Source organism: Rhamphochromis sp. 'chilingali' (assembly GCF_963969265.1).
Source record: "Rhamphochromis sp. 'chilingali' genome assembly, chromosome: 14".
Taxonomy (NCBI): domain Eukaryota; kingdom Metazoa; phylum Chordata; class Actinopteri; order Cichliformes; family Cichlidae; genus Rhamphochromis; species Rhamphochromis sp. 'chilingali'.
Window position 1 is genome coordinate 19,142,721 of NC_137941.1, and position 20,638 is coordinate 19,163,358.

General features: G+C 43.1%; 1 protein-coding gene across 2 annotated transcripts in view; it reads left to right on the plus strand.

The window, feature by feature from the left end:
* LOC308409616 (immunoglobulin superfamily member 3-like) overlaps window positions 1-20,638 on the plus strand; it is a 77,121-nt gene that overhangs the window by 49,299 nt on the left and 7,184 nt on the right. For both annotated transcript variants that reach the window (XM_080902497.1, XM_080902498.1), the window contains exons 5-7: window positions 1,097-1,483; window positions 7,717-8,124; window positions 10,525-10,950. In XM_080902497.1, coding sequence (XP_080758623.1) covers window positions 1,097-1,483; window positions 7,717-8,124; window positions 10,525-10,950 — 1,221 coding nt within the window. The remainder of the gene's footprint in view (window positions 1-1,096; window positions 1,484-7,716; window positions 8,125-10,524; window positions 10,951-20,638) is intronic.

Genomic DNA, 20,638 nt, shown 5'->3' on the forward strand with positions numbered 1-20,638 from the left:
CCCCCCTTTTTTTTCCCACCATACCTATCTTTTTTGGTCTTTCCACTCATCTCCTCCCTTGTTCCCTTCTTTCACATACCCTCTTATTTTTCTGCAAACATTGCTCATCACTGCAGGTTTTTTTCCTTCCTCCTCTCCTCCTCACTTTGGCTGCTTGTGCTTAGCATTTACTTCTTTTTTTTTTTCTTTTTTTTTAAATTACACCCCAACATGAATATGTGTTGGCTCTTTAAGATGATCTTCTACCAGATCTATACTGTATTAAATTAAAAAAAATAATCCCAGTAATGAATGCTTAGAGTTTCCTAATATGTATTTAATAATATATTTGGAATTTGTTGCCAGCAACACATGGCAGAAGGCAGATTTATACACATTTATGTTTTGTATGTGTCAACAATATTCTCTTACCTCTCATCATAATTATCTCTGCGTAACTAGCTCCATACTAGGGGCAGGCTTTGACCTTTTCCACACGATTCACTTTAAAGTCTTTGTAATTACTGCTTGGGGCTACCAACTCACTGAGATGTTTTGCAGCTGTCTCCGATACGTACAGAACTCAGGATCTGAACATTAATATAACAAACAGACACAAATGCAATTGCACATGCAGAGACAACAAGCATGATTTGGCCAGGTAGGGGGCCCTACCAGTGTTTATTCTGCTCTGTGGTTTTAGATCATGCAGGAAAGCAAAAGCGTGCCTGACTGTTTCAAACAGCTAACGAGAATTTTAATTAGAAGTGGGTTTTTTTTCCTAATTGCAGAGGTGAAAACTAGAGAGGAGAGAGCAGGCCTGTCTGTTATGCCACTATCCCACCGAGTGACCTCAACCATCTCTAATTTATATTCTTTTTCTCTGCACGAGCTGATGCCATGTTATTGTCCCATGGCTTTCCTGAATACATCAAACCCCACCTCTACCACCCACTGCTCAGTCTTCTTAACCCCTTTCTCTTGGGTAATGCATGTTCAGCTTACCAAGAAAATAAAGCAGCACTGTGCGCTTCGGTTTCGAGCAGCTTTAATTGAAATCTCCGTGCATTTATTAGCCTTTAACCTTGTTGTTTTCATTTGTTTTCCTTTCTTTCAGACCGGGATTTCAGCATCCAGGTGAGCACGGAGCGACGGTCCTTCACGGCCGGTGAGCCGCTGGAGCTTCGCTGCACCATTGAGGCGCAGAATGTCCCCGAGCGTTTCTTCTCGGTGTCGTGGGTCTTCAGCAGCTCACCGGTGGCCGTGGTGGGCCCCAGTGCCGTGCCTAATCTGGGCCCCGATTATGTCGCCCGGGAGGCCGCCGGTCAAATGACTGTGCGCAAAGAGAGCGTCAACGTGCACCTGCTCAAGCTGCAGCACTTGCGCCCTGAAGATGCCGGCAAGTATATCTGCCGCGTAACAGAGCGGGAGAAGACGCCCACGGGTGACTTCATCGACCGCAGCAAGAGATCCCGCAATGTCCAGATCACAGTCCAGGCACTGAGTGAGTAATAATCTGTTCACTGAAGCCAGTTGTGTGGCCGTCCTGTCCTTAGTTGTCAAGTTCACTAAGAATGATGACATTTTGATAATGGCTGTTTTATCTTCACTTAGTCCACATGTAATATCGTGCTGTGATCCTCTGCTGCGTTTCTCTGCCACCCCACCCCCGTGTCCTGTCCTTCTAAGGGTGGCTATAACGGATAGCTGCAGAGGTTTTATTGTTAGCTGTGAGTAAGAGGGAATGGGATAATGCTACTCTTATTCCTGATTTATTTTCTGTTTGAGTGGATTGCTAAGGATTGGTAATGCAGCATTATGGTCCTTCCCATTTCCTTGGCTTAGTGGGGGAGATGGGGAGGGTGGGTAACACTATAGTAGGATAATGGAGAGCAGAAGAGTCCTGAGTGAAGGAGGCTGAGCTAACAGCCATGAAATGAAAGTGTGGAGAAAGAAAAGAAGCAGAGAATGGCATCTAGCTCTCCAGGGCCCTCTAAGTGGCTCCCTAGGCTAAATTAATGTGTTCTGCTGGGGCAAACCTCCTCAGCTGGGTTAAGCAGGGCTAGCCAATGGGGTGATGTCAGCCTTGCAGCTGATTGATACAAATATACAGTTAAACCTTTAAAACCTTGTTCCCAAATCACTTCTGGTGTTTTTTCTTCTACACACTCATAGCATCTGTGTCTGATGCTGCCTTCCCTTGTCTCTCTGTGCTACCATGCCTCTGAGGACTAGAACAGTGCATGGAGCCAGCCAACTGATAGCAGCATAATAAAACATAATGGCCACAAAGTAGTATCTCTGCTCAAGCAGCCGATGCTACCTTATTCTGACCGTTCTGCAGCCCCTGTTAAATCACCCCAAAACAATGGCCCAGAGCCTGCAGCAGTCTCTTGGGAATATCTCTGTATGGAAGGTTTGTTTTTCCAACAAAAGGCCCTAATGCCATATAAAGGATGTTTATAGGGTTTACACAAGATAATGGGCATGGTTATTGGTGGAGAACTTTCATGAAACACAGCAGTAGTGTTCAGGGAGCGTGTGTGTCGTATGCAGACTTTCCTTATGCCTCCTTTCTCTTACATTCAGGCACAGACACAAAGTTTGAAGATGTGCTTCATCACTTTAATTTGTGGAATTGGGGGGGGGAAGCTGTTAATGGGTTGCGACAGGGGTTTATAGTTGATGATTTAGCGGCAGGCAGAGGTTACAGCGAAGGAAAAACAGGGGTAAACACTCATGACAAATCGTTAGCTTCATAGCATAAGTGCCTAAGTCATTTTTTGGTCAAATTGAGATTTTTGCCTAACTTTACTCCCCTACCACTGCTGCATCATCCTGTCCGTCTGCCTATGTCATTGGCCAAAAATGACTTAGGCAATTATGCTATCAAGCTAACGAAATGAATGTTGATGGATGGAGTTTACCTTTGCACTGAGAGAGGGAGGGAGAGCTCACTTGCCAGACTGAATCTCTATCATAAAGATGGAAGGGACAGGTGATAAGGTAGGGAAAGAGAGTTGGGGCTCTTTGGGATTGGAGAGAAAAATGCATTCTGTTCAGCACAAAGGAGAAGGAGCCGGTGGGTAAAAATTGAAAAAATAAAATAACAGGGAAAGGAACGTTGACTAGACCAAGAGATTTTTAAGGGTAGGCAGGCAGATATATCTACATGTTACAGTCTATTCTTAGCTGTGTAAGAAAACTATGAGCTGTTCAAATGAAAGACAAAAGTAAAGGATGAAGCATTTTCCCTTTTTTAATGTGAATCTGATAGAAATAAGAATTGAATTCATTTCATATTCACAGAGGACTCATGCTTATTAGGAGGGCCGGTGAGCTGAGAGGGAGGCAGCAGAGCTTGGCCTAAGGGAAGGAAAAAAAATGTGAGAATTCTTAAGCCGCACCCCCCACGAGACAGCAGCACTAGCTCCGCAGAGGGGAGGAGAGCTTATGGGTCAACCAGAGCTCCGTGATGTTTGATGGATGCTGAAGTGATAGGAGTCTAGATAAAGCAGAAAAACAGAGCAGAAGAGTCAGTAAAGACTTTTATCCTTCTCCTCTGAAGTGCCACTGAGCCCTGTGATCTGAACCTTCTTTCCTGTGCGTATTAAGGACTTGGTGAACAAGCTTCACAAGGTTCAGGAAGAGAATCTCAACCCACACACACACACAAAACTTATCAGTGTGTCTACTGTGGCTGTCACTCTGATGTGCCTGGGGCCAGTTACAAAACTGCACTATCTTACCCTGACACATGCTTCCATACACACTCATAAGCATGCAAACAGACGCACACAGCACTTTTACAGTGTTGCACTCCAGGGAAAAGCTCAGCAATTTGATTTATTGCCCATGGCCACCTCTGCTCTCTGAATTGTTTGACACAGACAGAGTTATTCTAGCTATCTCTTGGATTCAGTTTGAGAAGGAGTTACGCTTTTGGATGAGTTCCTGTGTCTTAAAATCCGTATCAAATATAGTATCTAGATCCGATCACTTTTCCTTTTTTTTTTCTCTTGTTTTCTTTTTGGGGGGCTTTTTGTGTATTTCATCTTTAATTGATATCGTGGACATTTTGCCCTAATCGACGCTTACACGTCATTATTTTCCATTATCTAGTTTTCTATGAGCACGGTGACTGTGCTGGTGCAGTCATAGCATTGATCTGTGTTTTATAAGCAGCCAATATTTTATCAGGATTGGGAACTAAACATAAATTATACAGTAATTTTCATACAAGGAAAAATATAGCAGACAGAAACCACAGGCTACGTTCCCACTAAAAACAATGACCAGCCCCAGTCTGTTTTTTTCAGTATGGAACTGGTTCCAGGTTTGGACCCAGCGCTGCACTAGTGGAAAAAAGATGAAAATGTTTTGAAAAACCTCTACTTTACACAAGTGTAGAGATTGCAGTAAAATTCTGGCATGGGAGTAAAATCTATGGAGAGAAATATGCCTAAAAATGCATATGCTATGATCCACAAGTGTAACGATTTACAAATGTGTACAGTAATTTATGAAGACTCACAAATGTGTGGTTCAATCCTTGCACAAATGTGAAGTAAAACTATTTAATTTTATTTACATTTATTTATTTATATTAATTTTTCCAGAATGAAGACTGATCATTTACACACAATTTTTTAAGTTTGGTTTCACAGCTCTGATCATTTTCTCTTTCAAAAAGCTTTCTGTGCATTTAAAAGTCTAAAAATAAAAATAAAAATATTGGGGAAATCCGTTTTTTAAATCTACAAATATAAGTCTTGGTTTTGGTATCAGTCTTAAAAATCTTATCAGTTGGTATGTAAGTAAGTAAGGTTTACTATATAGCACTTTTCAAGAACAAAACTCACAAAGTGCTTTACAAAACAGAAGTATGTATACACCAAGTTGGTTTGATTGCACTGGAATGGCTGGCGCATTAGCGTGTCAATTGAAACTAGTGCCAGCTACCCCTCACACGTCTTGATTTGATATACTTGTTAGCCTCATGATCAACCAGTCTTTTCCAGTCGAAATTAAAAACAAAACAAAACAAAAAAAAGATCAAAAGGGCCCGGCGGCTTTCAAGAGAAGTGGGAGGCAGTGTAACTGATCGCTAACATGAAAGGGTAAACCTCTTTGTCTTGTGTGCAGAGCCGATGTGACCATAATTGAAGAATATAGCACAAGATGACACTATGAAACAAAACGCCAGGACAAACAGCAGAATCTTCAGAAGGCAGAAGAGATGAAAAGAAGTTTGGTGTCATGGCAGACTGTGTTCACAGAAGCAACATTTCAAAGAGAGGCTGTTGTTAAAGCCAGTTTTATTGTGGCAGAAGCAATGGCCAAATCAGCCTGGTGACAAAGTGAGGAGGAATTTTTAAAGTGGTGCATATTTAAAGTGTGCAATCCCAGACAAAAAGTAAGCATTTTAAGTACTCGGAATACTGTTACCGATTGTCTTTGTGAGGTTGCCACCAATCTGCAAAAACAGCTGATGGAAAAAGGAAAAGACTTCGCTGCAAATTCCCTTCCTGTGACATGGTTGATACTGCCCAGCTCTCGATCTTCACGCGTCGAGCTGACTCCAGGGGAACTGTTGGGAATTAAATCAATGCAATGGCACAACTAAGGGAAAAGACATATTTGAAGAAGTAATCGAAGTGCGTAACTTAAATGAAGCTGCTTTGGGGGAGCGCCAAAGGAATGACAACAGATGGACCGCCTGCGATATGTGGTGAAAAGAGTGGCTTAGTGGACAGCTGTGTGGGAGAAGACGCACTGGTGAAGTCACAGTTTATAACTGCCTTATACACCAGTAAGTGTTGTGTGGTAAAACCCTGAAAGTGGAACATGGAATTAGCCCGGTAACACCAACATTTATCATTACATGAACCAACGGTTTAAGAGATGATGTCTGGACATGAAGGCATGCCCTATCACACAGAAGCGTCATGGTTAAATGAAGGGAAAGTGCTGGAAAGATGTTTCAAGTTGAGTTTATGGAAAGCAAAGGGAAAGATGCCAAAGAGCTCGTGGATGAAAAATGGCTCTGTGAGTTTGAATTTTGGTGCGAAATACCAGTTCACTGTGGTAGGGGCAGCTTCAGGGGTAGGGCCATGTGATGATGAAACATGCAAGAGCTTTTAAAGCCAATCTGGCCCTGTGGGAAACACAGATGTTAGAAGGAAACCCGAGTCACTTGCTGTCAATCGATGATGGAGCAGATCTGTAGCGCTGCATTGCCCGTTGCACTTTTTGTTGAAAAACTGAGCAAACACAACTGCGCTCTCAGAGCGAGTTTTCTGACTTTGAAGCCCAGAAAATCAAGTTTGAACTTCTCAGCAATCCATTTGCAGTTGACTGTGAAAGAGCACCTATAAGCACACACACACACACTCACACAAGCTGCTCCAATGCTCTGCATGTTTGGCAGCACTTAACTGCATTTGGCAACTTTCCTCTGTGATAAAGACGAACACCAAACAGGAGTCTCGTTACTTGTGCACAATCCATCCTGAAAATATTCACAGCACCGAACCTGAACCAAACACTAAACTTGCAGTTTGAAGAGAAAAACAACGACCAGGCATCTGGCTTAAGCTGTTTTGCATCACAGCAAAGTGTGGTTAAATATATATGCTTCTTTTTTTTATTTTTTATCTTTCAACAGATTGATCATTAAAATGTTGTTTCGTTTGTTGGTGTTAATGAAATCAGAATAATTTTAGATTTCCATCATGGACAAAACAGTTTTAATAGTCTGCAAGAAAACATTTTTACTGGAAATGACTCAGAAAAAAAGTGCATATTGAGAAAAATACATCAAAAATAAATTCTACTGATACATTCTTTCATTTTTTTTCTCCTTTTCTCGTTTGTTTGTTAGACATAAGTGTTCTTAATTCTAAGCTATTGTAGGAGAGTTAGAGTTTGTATTTCTGTATGAATAATTCACCATAATAGAAATAATTATAATAAAAAAAATCACTTTAAGTCTGTTTTCTTCAATAAAATATTTGCCATGATTTGGACGTAGCCCCTCTATGACTGACCTTGACAGTCCTTGTTGTTCAAAGGCCACTCATGAGTTAAAGGATGCTGATCAGCCACAACAATAGTACCACTGATCAGTGAAGTTAATGACATTCTGCTTTGTAATAAGATGAACAAACTTTGAGCCTTAACATTAATGGCCTCAATATGAAGCACCTTTAGCAACACAGTGGGGGAGCTACACAACATTAAGTAGGCAGATAAACTGTTGTGACTCGATGTATTAGAGCCCACTTGGAATTTGACCTGACAAACAGACTCTGATGAAAAGGCTGAAGAAAACTTTTCTCTGGTCTGATGTGACAGAAGTGCAGCTCTTTCGTCAGAATGGCCCTGTGACAGCCCACAGTTTAAAAAACCACAGTTAGAGACCTGAAGATGTCACATTTTAAGTCTGTTAAGACATGAACTTATTGAAAAACACTGCGAGCCATGCTGGATAGACTTTTGCAGAGTTCTGAATTTAGTAATCCATCCATCGCATCCATTTTATTTTGCTTATTGGGGGCAGGTCACAGGGGCAGCAGCCCAAGCAGAGAAGCGCAGACTTCTTCTCCCCAGCCTCCCCCTCCAGCTTATTAGTATTATTATTTATGTAAATGGGCGTGTGGATATTTTCTCAGTCAGCTTTCTCTCTGCATCACAACCAACTCACTGTCTATCTCTGTATTTTCTCTTCCCACTCAGAGAGCAACATCACAGTGTTCTTGTCCAGTAACTCCTCAGTGGTCCTAGAGGGTGACGTGATCCAGCTGACCTGCACAGTCCACGCTACCACGGGCCCCGTGTCTGTTGTCTGGCAGTGGACAGACAGCAAAACAGCTTCACTGACCAAGGAAGTGGCTTCCATTGATCGGGACGGCACAATATGGCATAGCCCCAGCTACAGAGAGCGTGCCAGTTATGGGGAGATACGCGTGGAGAAGGTGCGAGCTGACACATTCTCTCTTTCCATACACAACGCCTTACCTGGGGACAGGGGCCTGTACCGCTGCTCAGCCACTGAGTGGCTTCACACCGGCTCTGAATCTGAGCTAAACTGGGAGAAGAGTGAAGAAAGATCCGACACCAAGATGGTCAATGTCACAACTGTCGGTGAGCAATGTCATCCTAATCTGATATGTATTCTAATATCTACAAGTCAGTGAGGCATGTAAATGCCCTGACAATTCCAGCATGTCTGTACACAGAATCAAAGGGACACACATGGGTTTTGTGATTTGCTAAAGACTGACAAATGGCTCAGGAAAAACATGGAGTCCACATGGTAGAATAAAGCATGTTTTATTCATGTACTGCTTAGGGGCTAGAGCTATTATGACACACACTCTCACACCACCTGCCTCATGTCAAGAGCAGTGCTTCCATGACACCCATGATAGACCCACACGTGCGCACACACACACTTGGATTAGCCAGAATTATTAGAATGGAAATGCAGTGGAAATGTGTTTCACAGTCTGTGGGTCTCCTCTGTCATTGCTGACTTAAGCTGAACATCCTCAGTACAGGCGGAGGAAGCCACTGGAGCAGAGCAGTGAGGCGCTGGCAGGGCAGGAGCACCGGGTGCAGCATGCACACACACATAGACACGCAACTAACGGATTAGCTCCCTACAGCAGCAGACAGTGGTGCTGCAGAGAGGAGATGTCAGTTTTTAAGTGGCCATTTCTTAAGTTTGGGCAACAACAGAAACATTTGTTTGAGGAACAAGGGACATATTATGCAAATCCAAAAAAAGGAAGTCCAAAGATGTTCATCTTTCTTCAGTTGCACTTCTCGACAACCCTCTTCTCCTCCATGCTTGGCTTTCTAAATAGGCATGATAGCATGACGGTCAATACGTGTGTTATGTCTGATTTGTTTTGGCCTGTGTTTTTCCTCACTTTAGCTTCCAAAAGCATGTTTATTGGACCTAAACCTACCATGTGAATGGAGCATTTGATTTAAAAAGAAAAAGAAAATCTTACACTTCTGTTCCTGAGCTTAAAAGGCCAATAGTAGCATTTTCCGATTGAGACAAGGGGTATATCATTGGACATATACTGGACATTCAAAACTTGCATCAAAAGCAGGGTTTGTCCCACCCAGCCTCCGACAACAACAAACACAGGATTGATTACTGCTTGTAAAAGCAGTGACTGACAGTGTGGTGGGTGAAATTTCATGCGGCCACTGTGCCCATACCGTATTCTATATCATCCTTATTCACAATTCCCTTTGCTTCCTGACAAGACCTACTGAGAATAGCAAGTGGATGTCCTCTGGGACTTATTTAGTTGACTGGCATTAGGGGCCCTTATGGTGTTTCAGGTGGCACACATAAGCAGACAAATGACAGTGGAGGGTACATATTCACACACACGGTGTTCCAAACAATCAAGCACACTTTGTACGGTAATGGAAAGAAACACAATGTTTATTCACACACAAAAAGAGAGTTGTATGGGGAAAAAAATGGATCAGCGTGAAATCCTCTTTTCTGTCACTGAGGCAGACAGACTGTGAGGGGAAAATGGAAAAGGGTTGCCAGGCGATGAGAGATGGAGTGAGAGGGGAGAGTTATTGTCTGTTAGAGAATTATGGCCCCAGGCGGCTGTCCCAGCTGTAGCCAAGTCTGGACAGAAAGCCATTGATTACATCCTGAAGGACGCTGAGGATGATGACTGTCAGAGGACAGGAGAGGGTGAGGGACGGAGAGAAAGCAACGATGCTGTCGACAAGAACATAATGGAGAATGCGCAAAGTCTCAAGGAAACGAATTATCCGATCTGGCAAAAGTCAGACTTCATCAACATGTTTTCATTCCACCTCACGCTTTTTTTTGTTGTTGTTGGTGTTGTATCTGTGTATGACCATCTTTCTCATTTTCAAGTGCAATCAGTCACATTCAATGAGTGCCCTGAAATAGGTGCAGCAGGGCCAGAGAGAAAAGGGATTGTTTTTTTTTTATTATTATTATTGTTTATTTGTTTCACCCAGCCTATCTCTTTTCTCTCTCCCTCTCTGATCACTCTTGTTTTCCAGTGTAGGTGTCTGTTGGCAGTAATATAAGGAGTTGGGAGATTGTTTTTAGCTTAATGAGGATAGTTTAGACTTGGCAAGCAGTTGAGCGTAGATCGAACATCGGCGCTTAGAGGAAATCTCCCCCCTGGGTTTTCTTTGTTGCATCACCGTTAATTTTGAGGCGCTCTCTCACAGTCAAGCTTACAAATTCACACTCACGCGCACACACAGCTGTCTTTTGACACCTGTAATGATGCTGGAGAATACTTGGAGACTGAGAAATGCTTTACCTGTGAACTCTTAGATAAGTATGGTCTTATTCAGCAGTGGACTTTCTTCCTCCTGGTACCTATGCTGAAACAAAAACTCTTTCCAGAATGTGATTACTTTTTAAACTTTATTATGTAAAGATTTATCATTAGTCAGATAAAAAGCCCATTTGACTGTGTGCCAGCCTAACTTTCTTTCCCCTCTTCTTCCATCATCTAGAGTCCTCCTTCTCGGTGTCGGCCTCATCGCGCACACCATCCATAACCTTCGGAGACTCCTTTGATCTCCTGTGCCTGGTCAAGCCCCGCCATAACCCACGCGTCCCCACTTCCGTCACCTGGCACTTTAAGCCAGCTGGAACAGAAATTGATGGCGAGGCTGAAGGAGAGTTCAAAGAACTGGTGACTTTCACGCGCGAAGGCACGCTGCAGTGGGGGGAGCAACTGCTGGGATTGGGCACCCGCACCACCGTGGACCGCTCCCACTCCCACACCAATTTCTGGCTGTCTGTGACCCGGGCTGGGCGCCGTGAGGCGGGCAAATATCGTTGCACTGCAGTCCTGTGGAGGAGGAACTACGACAACAGCTGGAGCAGAGTGGCCAATCGCACTTCCAACCCACTTGGCATCAGTGTCCTACAGCCAGGTAAAGCTGCAAGACTGTGTTGCCAGGTTGACACACATCTAATTGATCTAATTGGAGTGGACACAGACCAGCACACAAACGGGGATAAACACAGATTCAAACATACAGTCACACACAGACACACACAGACTTATACACTTTCAAATAGGGTGAAGGCACCAGAGCTTAGAGGATTTCTACCTGCTCTAATTGCTCTTAGTCTGTGGTTTAGCCACTAATTGGAGTTTCTGTGGATGTCCTTGTGTGTGTGTGTGTGTGTGTGTGTGTGTGTGTGTGTGTGTGTGTGTGTGTGTGTGTGTGTGTGTGTGTGTGTGTGTGTGTGTGTGTGTGTGTGTGTGTGTGTGTGTGTGACTGAGTATGCAGGGCAGGGTGGAGCCTCCTAATGGAGCGCAGTGAATGGATTGCTAAATATCCCACAGGAAGAGAAAACTGAGTGAAGGAGGGAGGAGAGAAAGTAGCAAAGGACAGAGACGGCGCGAGAGAGAAAGTGTGATAAAGGGAGTGAGCGATCTGTCCTTGAACCCTTTTCCTCAGCGGAGGCATTAAACTGTCTATTCCGCCCTCATTGGCCTTCTGTGCTTCACAGGCACACTCACATGCACGCACAGAACCCATTCAGACACAGCCCAATTAGTGGCCGAATGCAAACAAAAAATCCCCACAAAGAAGCACAAACCCGCTTTGGCCCAATTTAGCCCAGTCTGATGTACCTTAACAGTACGATACTTCATTTATTCAGGTGAATTTACCCCTGGAAAAAAGCTCATCCTGCTGATAAAATAACCCACTATTTTCGTAGGATTTAAAGCAGTCCAACTAAGCGTTGTTGTACCTGCTGTACAACAGGGGATCCGATTTGTTGGATTTAGCAGGAAGAATGTCAGCGAGATGTGTGGGTGGGATGACAAGTAGGCTTTCAAGTGTTAAAATAATATCAGCAATCATTGAAGTGAAATACAAAGATTTGGTCTGCAGTAGGGCTGGGCGATATGACCCAAAATTCATATCTCGATATTTTTTAGCTGGATGGCGATATAAGATATATATCTCGATTTTTTTTTTTTTAAGCCATAAAGTAAGAACAAAAAGAGAGTTCTTAGTCAAAGCTGTGTCCCAGATGTCACACAGGCACTTTTATTAACATACAGCACAGATGTACATGAAAAATTACTCAAAATTAAATTATGAGAATTCATTAAATAATAATGCTCCATAAATAAAAGAAAACAAGGTTGTTTTTGTGCTAAACAAAGAGCTCACAATTGTGCAGTCAAAATGTAAACTAAAAGACGCTGAGCGTAATAACAAAGACAGACAGATTTCACAGCTGCTCTGTTCCCAAGTTTTACTGTGTGACTGATAGCCTGGAGTTTGAAATCCGCTTCATAACCACCTCTCTTACAGGTGCCATTTATGGTCCTTATACACACACAATACGGTAATATTACGTTGATGCACAGTACGTATCACTCCGCGAAGCTCCTCGGTAGCCGTAATGCGCCGACAATCTATTAAGCGGTGCAGCTCCGTAGCTTACCAAAGTCGTACTCAAACATTTTTGACAGATTGCTGAGCGCCGTGTACCACATAAAATCGGTTCGCGGCCATCAAGCACAACCAGAATTCATACATAAGGCGCGCTATCAACTTTTGAGAGAATGAAAGGATTTTAGGGTTAGCGCTGTTAGCTCGTTAGCATGTTTAGCTCGTTAGCACGTTGACGCCGTCCAGCCCCACGCATGGGGCGATGCGCAGTAACTCGTTAACGGAGATTTGCCGTGTCCGTCTTGTCGCTGCCTGCACGTGAAGCGATGGGGGAGGAGGGGGAGTTGTCTTCAGTGAAGGCGAGGCGGAGTAACGTTGCGTAGAGACAAAAGTGGACGAAAGAGAGGCAAACTTGCGGCTCCACAACTATAATTATAACGTAACATAGACTATATCGATATAAAGGATATTGTCACATCTTATATCTCGTATAAAAATATATCGATATGTTTTAAAAACTCGATATATCGCCCAGCTCTAGTCTGCAGTGTTCTATATGTGACCGTGAACAATGCGTGCCTGCAGGCACCTGTTCAGGTGGGGATAAGTGAGATGCTGTATTGAGTTCAGAGGCACTTTGTGATGATCAACAGCACTTTTCAAGTCGGCCAGATGAATGTCGTTGCACGTATAGTATGAATAGTCTTTCATTCCGTGGTGCTGTTAATTCAGATGCTGTTGCAGAAAGTCATACTGCAACAGATGAAACTTTCTTTAGCAAAGCATCTTATGGTGAATGTCAATTTGGTCGTTTTGACCAAGTGTCCCACGCCCAGTAGAATTTCAGCAAAATCATATTTTCATCAGTACATCTTCTTGTCAGTCAGTACAATACACTGACTCAGCTTTCGTACTTGATCCAAGGTCAAGATGACCCAGCTGAACATCACCTCTCTTCCTGCTCTCAAACTCAACTCAGACTTAATGTCTCTCCCGCTGCGGTCCTCAGTGTAACCCACACATGCACCTCCAGATGAGTGCAGATGGGACTAAAACATGTAAGAAAGAAATACGAGCAATAAGAGTTCAGTTTTATTATCTAGAATGGAGCAATACATAATGCAAACATGTATTAAACAAACCTATAGAAGCACTACAGTGCAGAGACGGTGCTTTACTTGCGTGACTGATTCTGCTCTGACCTTAACCGCTCATGCAGACCGCGCTGCATCTCCGGCCCCTTCAAAAAGTATTTGGAAATCAACTTATCATCCTGAATGCTCATTTACCTCCTGCCCGTGCGCAGTTTACTTTGTTTATCCATAACCAGAAAAATGTAAAAGGACACAAACACACAGAGACAGACATTTCATAGCAATCAGGGGTCTCCTCCTTCCACTCTCTTTTCCAGCAGTGTCTGTCTCTAAGACAAAGTGATCGGTTAGCTTGGTAATACCATTAGTTACCATGACGATGTGATCAGTTATCGACTTCAATCCAATCAGTAACCGTAACGATGCAGTCATTCTGTGCATGAGGGCACTGTCACACAGGGGAGGGCGAGCGACTGATTTCCTTTATCTCATTGGTTGCCAAAGCTTATTTCAGTCATGGTCATGCCGTGTTCGTGTCCACTGCCTCTTATGGGGTTTTCTATCTTCTTCTTCTTCTACATTTCTTTTTTTGGTTGTGACCTGCATTTAGGCCGATGATTCATTTGTCAAAATGTAGGACGTCTCTTTCTGCCTCACGCCTCTCCTCACCATCTGTTTTTCCTCACTGTTTCCCTAAATGTTAACCACTCCTGGCTAAATGAGCGGCTGGCATTTACTGTTCCTCTCCCACAGAAGTGGGTTAAAGGAGAGTGTGTGTAATGAGGTGTGAGCAAACACAGCATCTGACCAGATACATAATTGAGAGACTTTAAACCATGCTTCCAGAGGTACTTTTTCAATATGTATGAGCTGCTTTGGCAGCGTACATACATACTGCATATGGGCATGCCGCACACCTTATGGTCAGCTTCTGCAAGCTTTCATGTTAATATCTGACAGGTTGACCAGCTTGTTAAAAATGTACTGTTAAGAAACCTTGAAATGTGGCTACTTTGACCTTTGACCTACTTTGATGTACCACTACATTCAAATAATAATAATAACATATTTATATATATATATATATATATATATATATATATATATATTTTTTTTTTTTTTTTTAGTGGCTTACCAATGTATAAAGAATCACCCAACAGAAAAACAGTTTCTCTCAGCTTTCTGATGGTCTGTTATACCGCTATCTTTAATTCAGAAGAAAGGTACATGTGTGCCAAGCATAGGGAGGTTTGTATATGTGAAATGGCGCTCTTCATTAAAATATCGCTGAACTTCAAAAGCAGGGACTTAAAACTTGTTTGCCCTTGATCAACAGAAGAAAATAAAAATGTTGGAAGTCGATGAAAGCCGGACCAAACCCTCTGAGGAGTAGGCTGGTCAGCGTTATACACCGTCAAACTAGTGGGGTGTCTGTAGCCCAGTCCAAGCCTACATTTTCCAGATTTCATTAACAGTACGATGCCTGTCCCATGAGTCATATCAGACAAGTTCACCACCATATCTGCACACGCATACAGTTATTATGTTCATTGTGAGAGGCAACTCTGTGCAGCAGTTTGGCTTGAATTATCCACCATAGCCTACATGGAGAAAACCATCGCTCACATAGGAGCACAACCATCATCATCCTATACAAGAGCACAGTGTCTATGTGTGCGTGTGTACACACATTTGGAGGGGGGTTGTCTCCCTGAGCAAAAGTGTAATTATCTTATGATGGAACATGATTCCGTATTAGATCCCACAGCAGAGTATAGTCGCCAACAAACGGAAATAACATAAACACGCCGTGGCTATACAGCTTCACGTACAGTGGTAGTGATATTAGATTTCACCTGATTGAGTTTTCTCTTTGTATCTTTCTGAAACGCAATAATGGCAAACACATGTTCAGCATGGCAGATCACCGGGGAAGCCTCAGTCTCTCTAACACAATCTAATATCATCTACTCATAACGCAGACTACACACACACACACACACTCGTACGCAGAAAACACAAAACTAATTATGCTGAATCTTCCCTAATGGAACGAGAATTTAGATTAATGATAATTTGGGGAGATCAATACATTTTTCTCATCACTGTAGTGTGTGCGTGTGCACGTGTCTGGTATGAGGAGCGGGATATTAAGGCCGCCTGGTTATTGGCTGAGTTAGAATGATGATGGTGATGATGGGGTGGGGTGTCCCACTTAGAGTTTCTCCTCATCTAATCTCCCACACATGCGTTTCCCTGGCTACCTTTCGCTCACATGATCAAACATCGCAGTGCAGGAATGGATTCCTTTTTTATTTTTGCTTGTTCCTAGCCTCCTCTCTTGTTTTGCTCCCTTGTGGTTGCGCTTTGAGTTAGAGAATATATTCCTCATACCGTCATGTCCCGCCTTGTGGGCCAGCAGTTGGAGATGCCGCGTGCGCCCTCCTTTCATGCCACTGAAGTAGTTGCCTCCCAGGCTTTTATTGATAATGTTGCCTTCACTGCAGTGACTGGAGATTGCTGCGTATCAGGGAATAGATGGGAGCTGTCTGTCTTAGGGCCTGGCCTGTCACCCTCATGTCTTCCTTTTCTTTCTATATTGTGTTCTCACTCTTCCCATAAGTATCTAATGTCCTCTTTCCCCTTTACTCTCACTTAGCTGCATGTTTCCCTGCAAACGCCCCCAGCTTCTGCCTCAGTCTTGTGATTTTCAGTATTTTATAATTCCCTTCTTCCCTCCTCCTCATAATTCTTCAGATAGCTTCTTCATCATTGTTAGTATCTCCTGTATAATAAGAATATGGAAGCTCTGCTTGTTTTTTGCACAATAGAGGCTTTACCACAGTGTCATTGCTGGTGACAGGGTTCTAAATCTTTTTTGTGCCCCTTTCTTTTTTCCCTTTTTTTTTTTTTTTTTTTTGTTGGCCTGCGATGGATGTAGTTTGGGATTGCCACAAGCTCACCTGAGGCAGAGCTCTGTGTACGGGGCTGCTGCATCCATTTCTGAAACACATCACCTGCCTCATCAAATGTGTTCTTTGCATATGCAAATGTTCAACGTGCAGTCATGGGCCGTTTGTCTGCACACACGCGCATAAACGCGCAAGGTCGTGATGTGTGATAAATTAAGAGACTTTGAGGGGTGTGGTGAAACGGAAAATAATTTCCCAAAAAGGTTTTTTGATTAATCACGTCTGTTTCAGACATTCAAGGTCAGGTTCCCTCCGATCGCGTCTTCTTCTTTTTCACGCGAGCGAATCCTCACGTTCTCTCTCGTGCACTCACAACGGCACATTTTTCTGTCAAACCCAATCCAATCTCCGGCTCGTTTCCTTGTTCGGCCCTATCTGCCGACACAATGAGATTCTCTGTGTTGTGTCTCTCCATCTCTCATAAGCACCCGTGTGTGTATGTGTGTGTGTGTGTGTGTGTGTGTGTGTCCTGCTGCTGCTGTAATTGAAGTCGTAACTCAGAGCTAGATACAGTGCTGCTGCTCCCCATGTAAATCAGCAGCTAATAGTAGGAGCGAGCAGAAAACGGCCCTGCAGTGCTGCCTCCTGAATACACACCCGCTCTCGCCCTCCTCCATCCTGCACTAACAGAATGGCCACTGTTCTGTGGTTTAATGTGCATAATGTGTTTTATGCTCATCGGCAGACCCCTTTCAAACACACACACAGGCAAGCATGAAGACACATGGCTCAGTCTGATACATCTTGTGCTCTCCCCTTTGTGCAAAGTTTTTCTGGGTCATTAATGTCCCGAACGTTGCCCTGACCCCAAGAGGATGCACACCTCTTGTGCATCCTGTTCCTGCTCTCCAGCCTGCTTACAACAGTCAGTCTTTCAGACAGGCTGGCAGGAAATAGGAAATGAATTTGGTTTGACATTGTGTTTTACAACTAGCTATGAATATATATTGCATGGGTTTGCCCTGTATGCGGATGTGTTCAAGGCTGTCCTTATGTGCAGATATCCCTATAATAGGCCCAGTCTTAATGAAATTATTCAAGGGGAGTTGTGGAGTAGAATTGAGAAGTGGTGCTATCCCTTTGACACAATGGGATCATAGATACATCATGGTCGTTAGCATAGACATTAGCCTCCTAGTTCAGAAGAGAAGCCAATTGTCAGTCGGGTGAAGCCTCTCCCTCGTTGTTTCTGACACTCTTATCTATGCCCCCGCTCACAGAGGTCCAGACAAGCTGGCATCTGTAGCATTGTATGTTGTGTGTAAAGTGGCAGGGGTTGGCAAGTAGCATCAGGCCAAAGCGTGCTGTCCTGCAGAGGATTGGGGTGTGTCTAAAGCCTTCAGTCCTGACATGCTTGGTGTCCTGGCTGTGGATAAGCCCCAGGCTGTGCTAAGGCTAATGCTAAAGGCAGAGCAGGCAGCCATTAAGACTATAAGTCCTCTGGAGTGGAGCTGAAGAGGCTGCCTGCTGCTTTTCAAAATCCCCCCAGGAGCATGTTCTCACTTTCTGTCTTTTACATCTCTCTCATCTTTTCCAGGCTCTCTTCCTCCCTCTGCACCCTCACTTTCACTTGTCTTGTGAATATCTGTTCAGCTGATGATTTATCCCTTAACTTTTCCATTTTTCTCTCATCCTGTCTTCTTTATTAAGAAAAAAAATCTCATCCCTCTCTATGTTCGCCTTTTTTTTTTTTTTTTTTTTTTTTTTTGCTTTTATTCATTCCTCTTGTGTGTGCCTCTTTCTCCCTGTCTCTTGCCCACTTTTTCTCCCTTTAAAGTGGAGGCATTATATTGTGGCCTAGTAGAAAGCTTGTCAGCTCAGTGGTCATTAAGTAATCATTAGACTATTTTTAAAAAAAAAAAGAAGCCAAAGTCTTAGGCAGAGACCCAGCAGCACCTCTGGCGTTCACACTTCATTTACTGTATGCCTCATTAAAATTAATGTATCTATAGGTTAGTCTGTTGAATATTCATGCAAGCATCAGGTGATTAGAGAGACTGGCATAAATGACTGTAGGGCAAAGAGGTTATGACTGATCAATACAAAGACTGTGATGAAGGCACACGACGAGAGGGTTGAATCAGATTTTTTTTTAACCTGAAACTCAATGTATTAAAAGACTTCACCTAAAGCGGCGACAGCACAAAACACACACGCAAGAAGAAAAAAAAAAGAACTGCAATTTTCTCCCTTGACAAAGAAAAAAGGATAACTTTTTTTCTTTGATTTACCATCTCTAGCTGTATTCTCCTCTTCTGAGCGCTCGGCCGGGCAGTTTTGTAGATCCTTTGAAGTTATCCTAAAATTTTGTTATGAGCGTGTGCTTGTGTGAGCTGTGGTTGGTATGCTCTGATGTGCCACAGTAGCATCCTTAGCTGTACACTTCTCCTCCCCCTGGACTCAAACTTGTTTTCATCTGCTATGCTTCATAAACAACAATTGTGCAGTGCTGCTTTTGGGATTTGCAGTGCACTTTGCTATCCCCCCCCCCCCCCCCTTTTTTTTTTTTTTTGCATCAAAACTGGGCTGTTGTTTGTAGCCTTTATGTACTTGCCTCCACTGATGACTAAATGGAATAAAGACAGTTTTGTCTCAACTCTGCACTTTCCTGTAGCTATTAAACCAGACAATATCCGCACACATGGAGAAGGGATGAGATGAGGGTTCAGTGAGCCAATTAGTGTGACTCCACTGTGTGGATTTGTGTGTACTGTAATGACTGTACATGCCCAGCAAACTGCTGAAACACAGTATTTCCAGTAGAGCCGAGACAATTGTGGACTGAGCCGTGCTCTGTCTCTCATTACATCTCCATTTCATCAAGTAAAATTCATTTCAGGCTTTCTGTGGAGCAAAAATCAGACTTTTTGATTAAACGTTATTCAGTCCTGGATGCTGATGTAAGGTTTAACTGAGTTGTGTGTTTTTTGTTTTTGTTTTTTTATTTGAGGATGAGCTCACTGACATTCTTAAATATATCCTGGCCACCCTTGTTGATCATGAAGAAAGCGTTGCCCTGGAAACGGCAGGTGAACAGTGCAAGATGCTGTCAACGTTAATGCTCAAGGTTAAATGAAAAATTGTTATGTTTATTCCGTGAGTTTAAAGAAGAGAATTCAAGTGTTACTACATAAAGAATTCCGTGCGTTGCTGTTCACACCCGACTAACAACTTGACTGGCACGTGAACTAATGCGGAGCAGTGAGAACAAGTGTTTCCAATTACGGATTTGTCTTACTTCGTGGATGAACCCTTGAGGCTTATTAAAGAAACGCTGTAGCCAAAAACGTGTGATGACAGTTAAAAAAGGTATCGACAGCCTTGCTGACACACAAGAATGCAGAACTACTCTTGCTGTTTAGGGAATGCACATAGATGATAAGCATCCTTGTTAACAATCAACGCTTGAACTGCCTCCCTGTGCTGGTTTTCTTCCCACAACATAATGAATCTTCCCCCATCAGTGCTGCACATAAAAAAGCACTGCACACTGTACGCACATCATCCTGAATTTTTAGCTCGTCTGCTGCTTGCGTCAGCACATGCACTCTTGGTAGGAATGGCTATAGTGTAGCTGACAGAAGGAACTTCGCTCTCTGTGGGAATGGACACGTGTCAGGATTTGACAGGCTGATCTGTGAAGTCGCTTTCACAGCATGAGGATTCTGCAGGGAGCGGAGACTTTTAAGATGTTTTGGCATATGAAAAGATGCATTTTCTTTCCTTTAATTTTTCTTTCTGCTTCTGTGCTCATTGTTCTCAGATTTTTTTTCTTCTACTTCTTTTTCTTTTTGTTTTTTTGTCCCTTCAGTGTATGCTTGACTGAGCAATAATAACTTGTAATAGCTCATGATGCTACTTAATAGCTCTCAAATAATTAGCCTATTTTAGATTTTTAAACGGCATATCTGTAAACACTGATGTACGAAAAAAGGCTTTCAGCCCCCAGTTTTTCTCCTGGCTGCCGATTCAAACTTCAGAATGGAAATGGCAGAGAATCGCTTTGTCCTGTGCCAATCCAATCCTGCATGGTTCCACTTCAGGAGGTTCGGAAGTAATTCTCCTGAAAAAAAAAGAAAAAGAAAAAAGGATTGCCAGGATTCCACAGGGCTCTACCGCAATTCCGGATAGGGACAT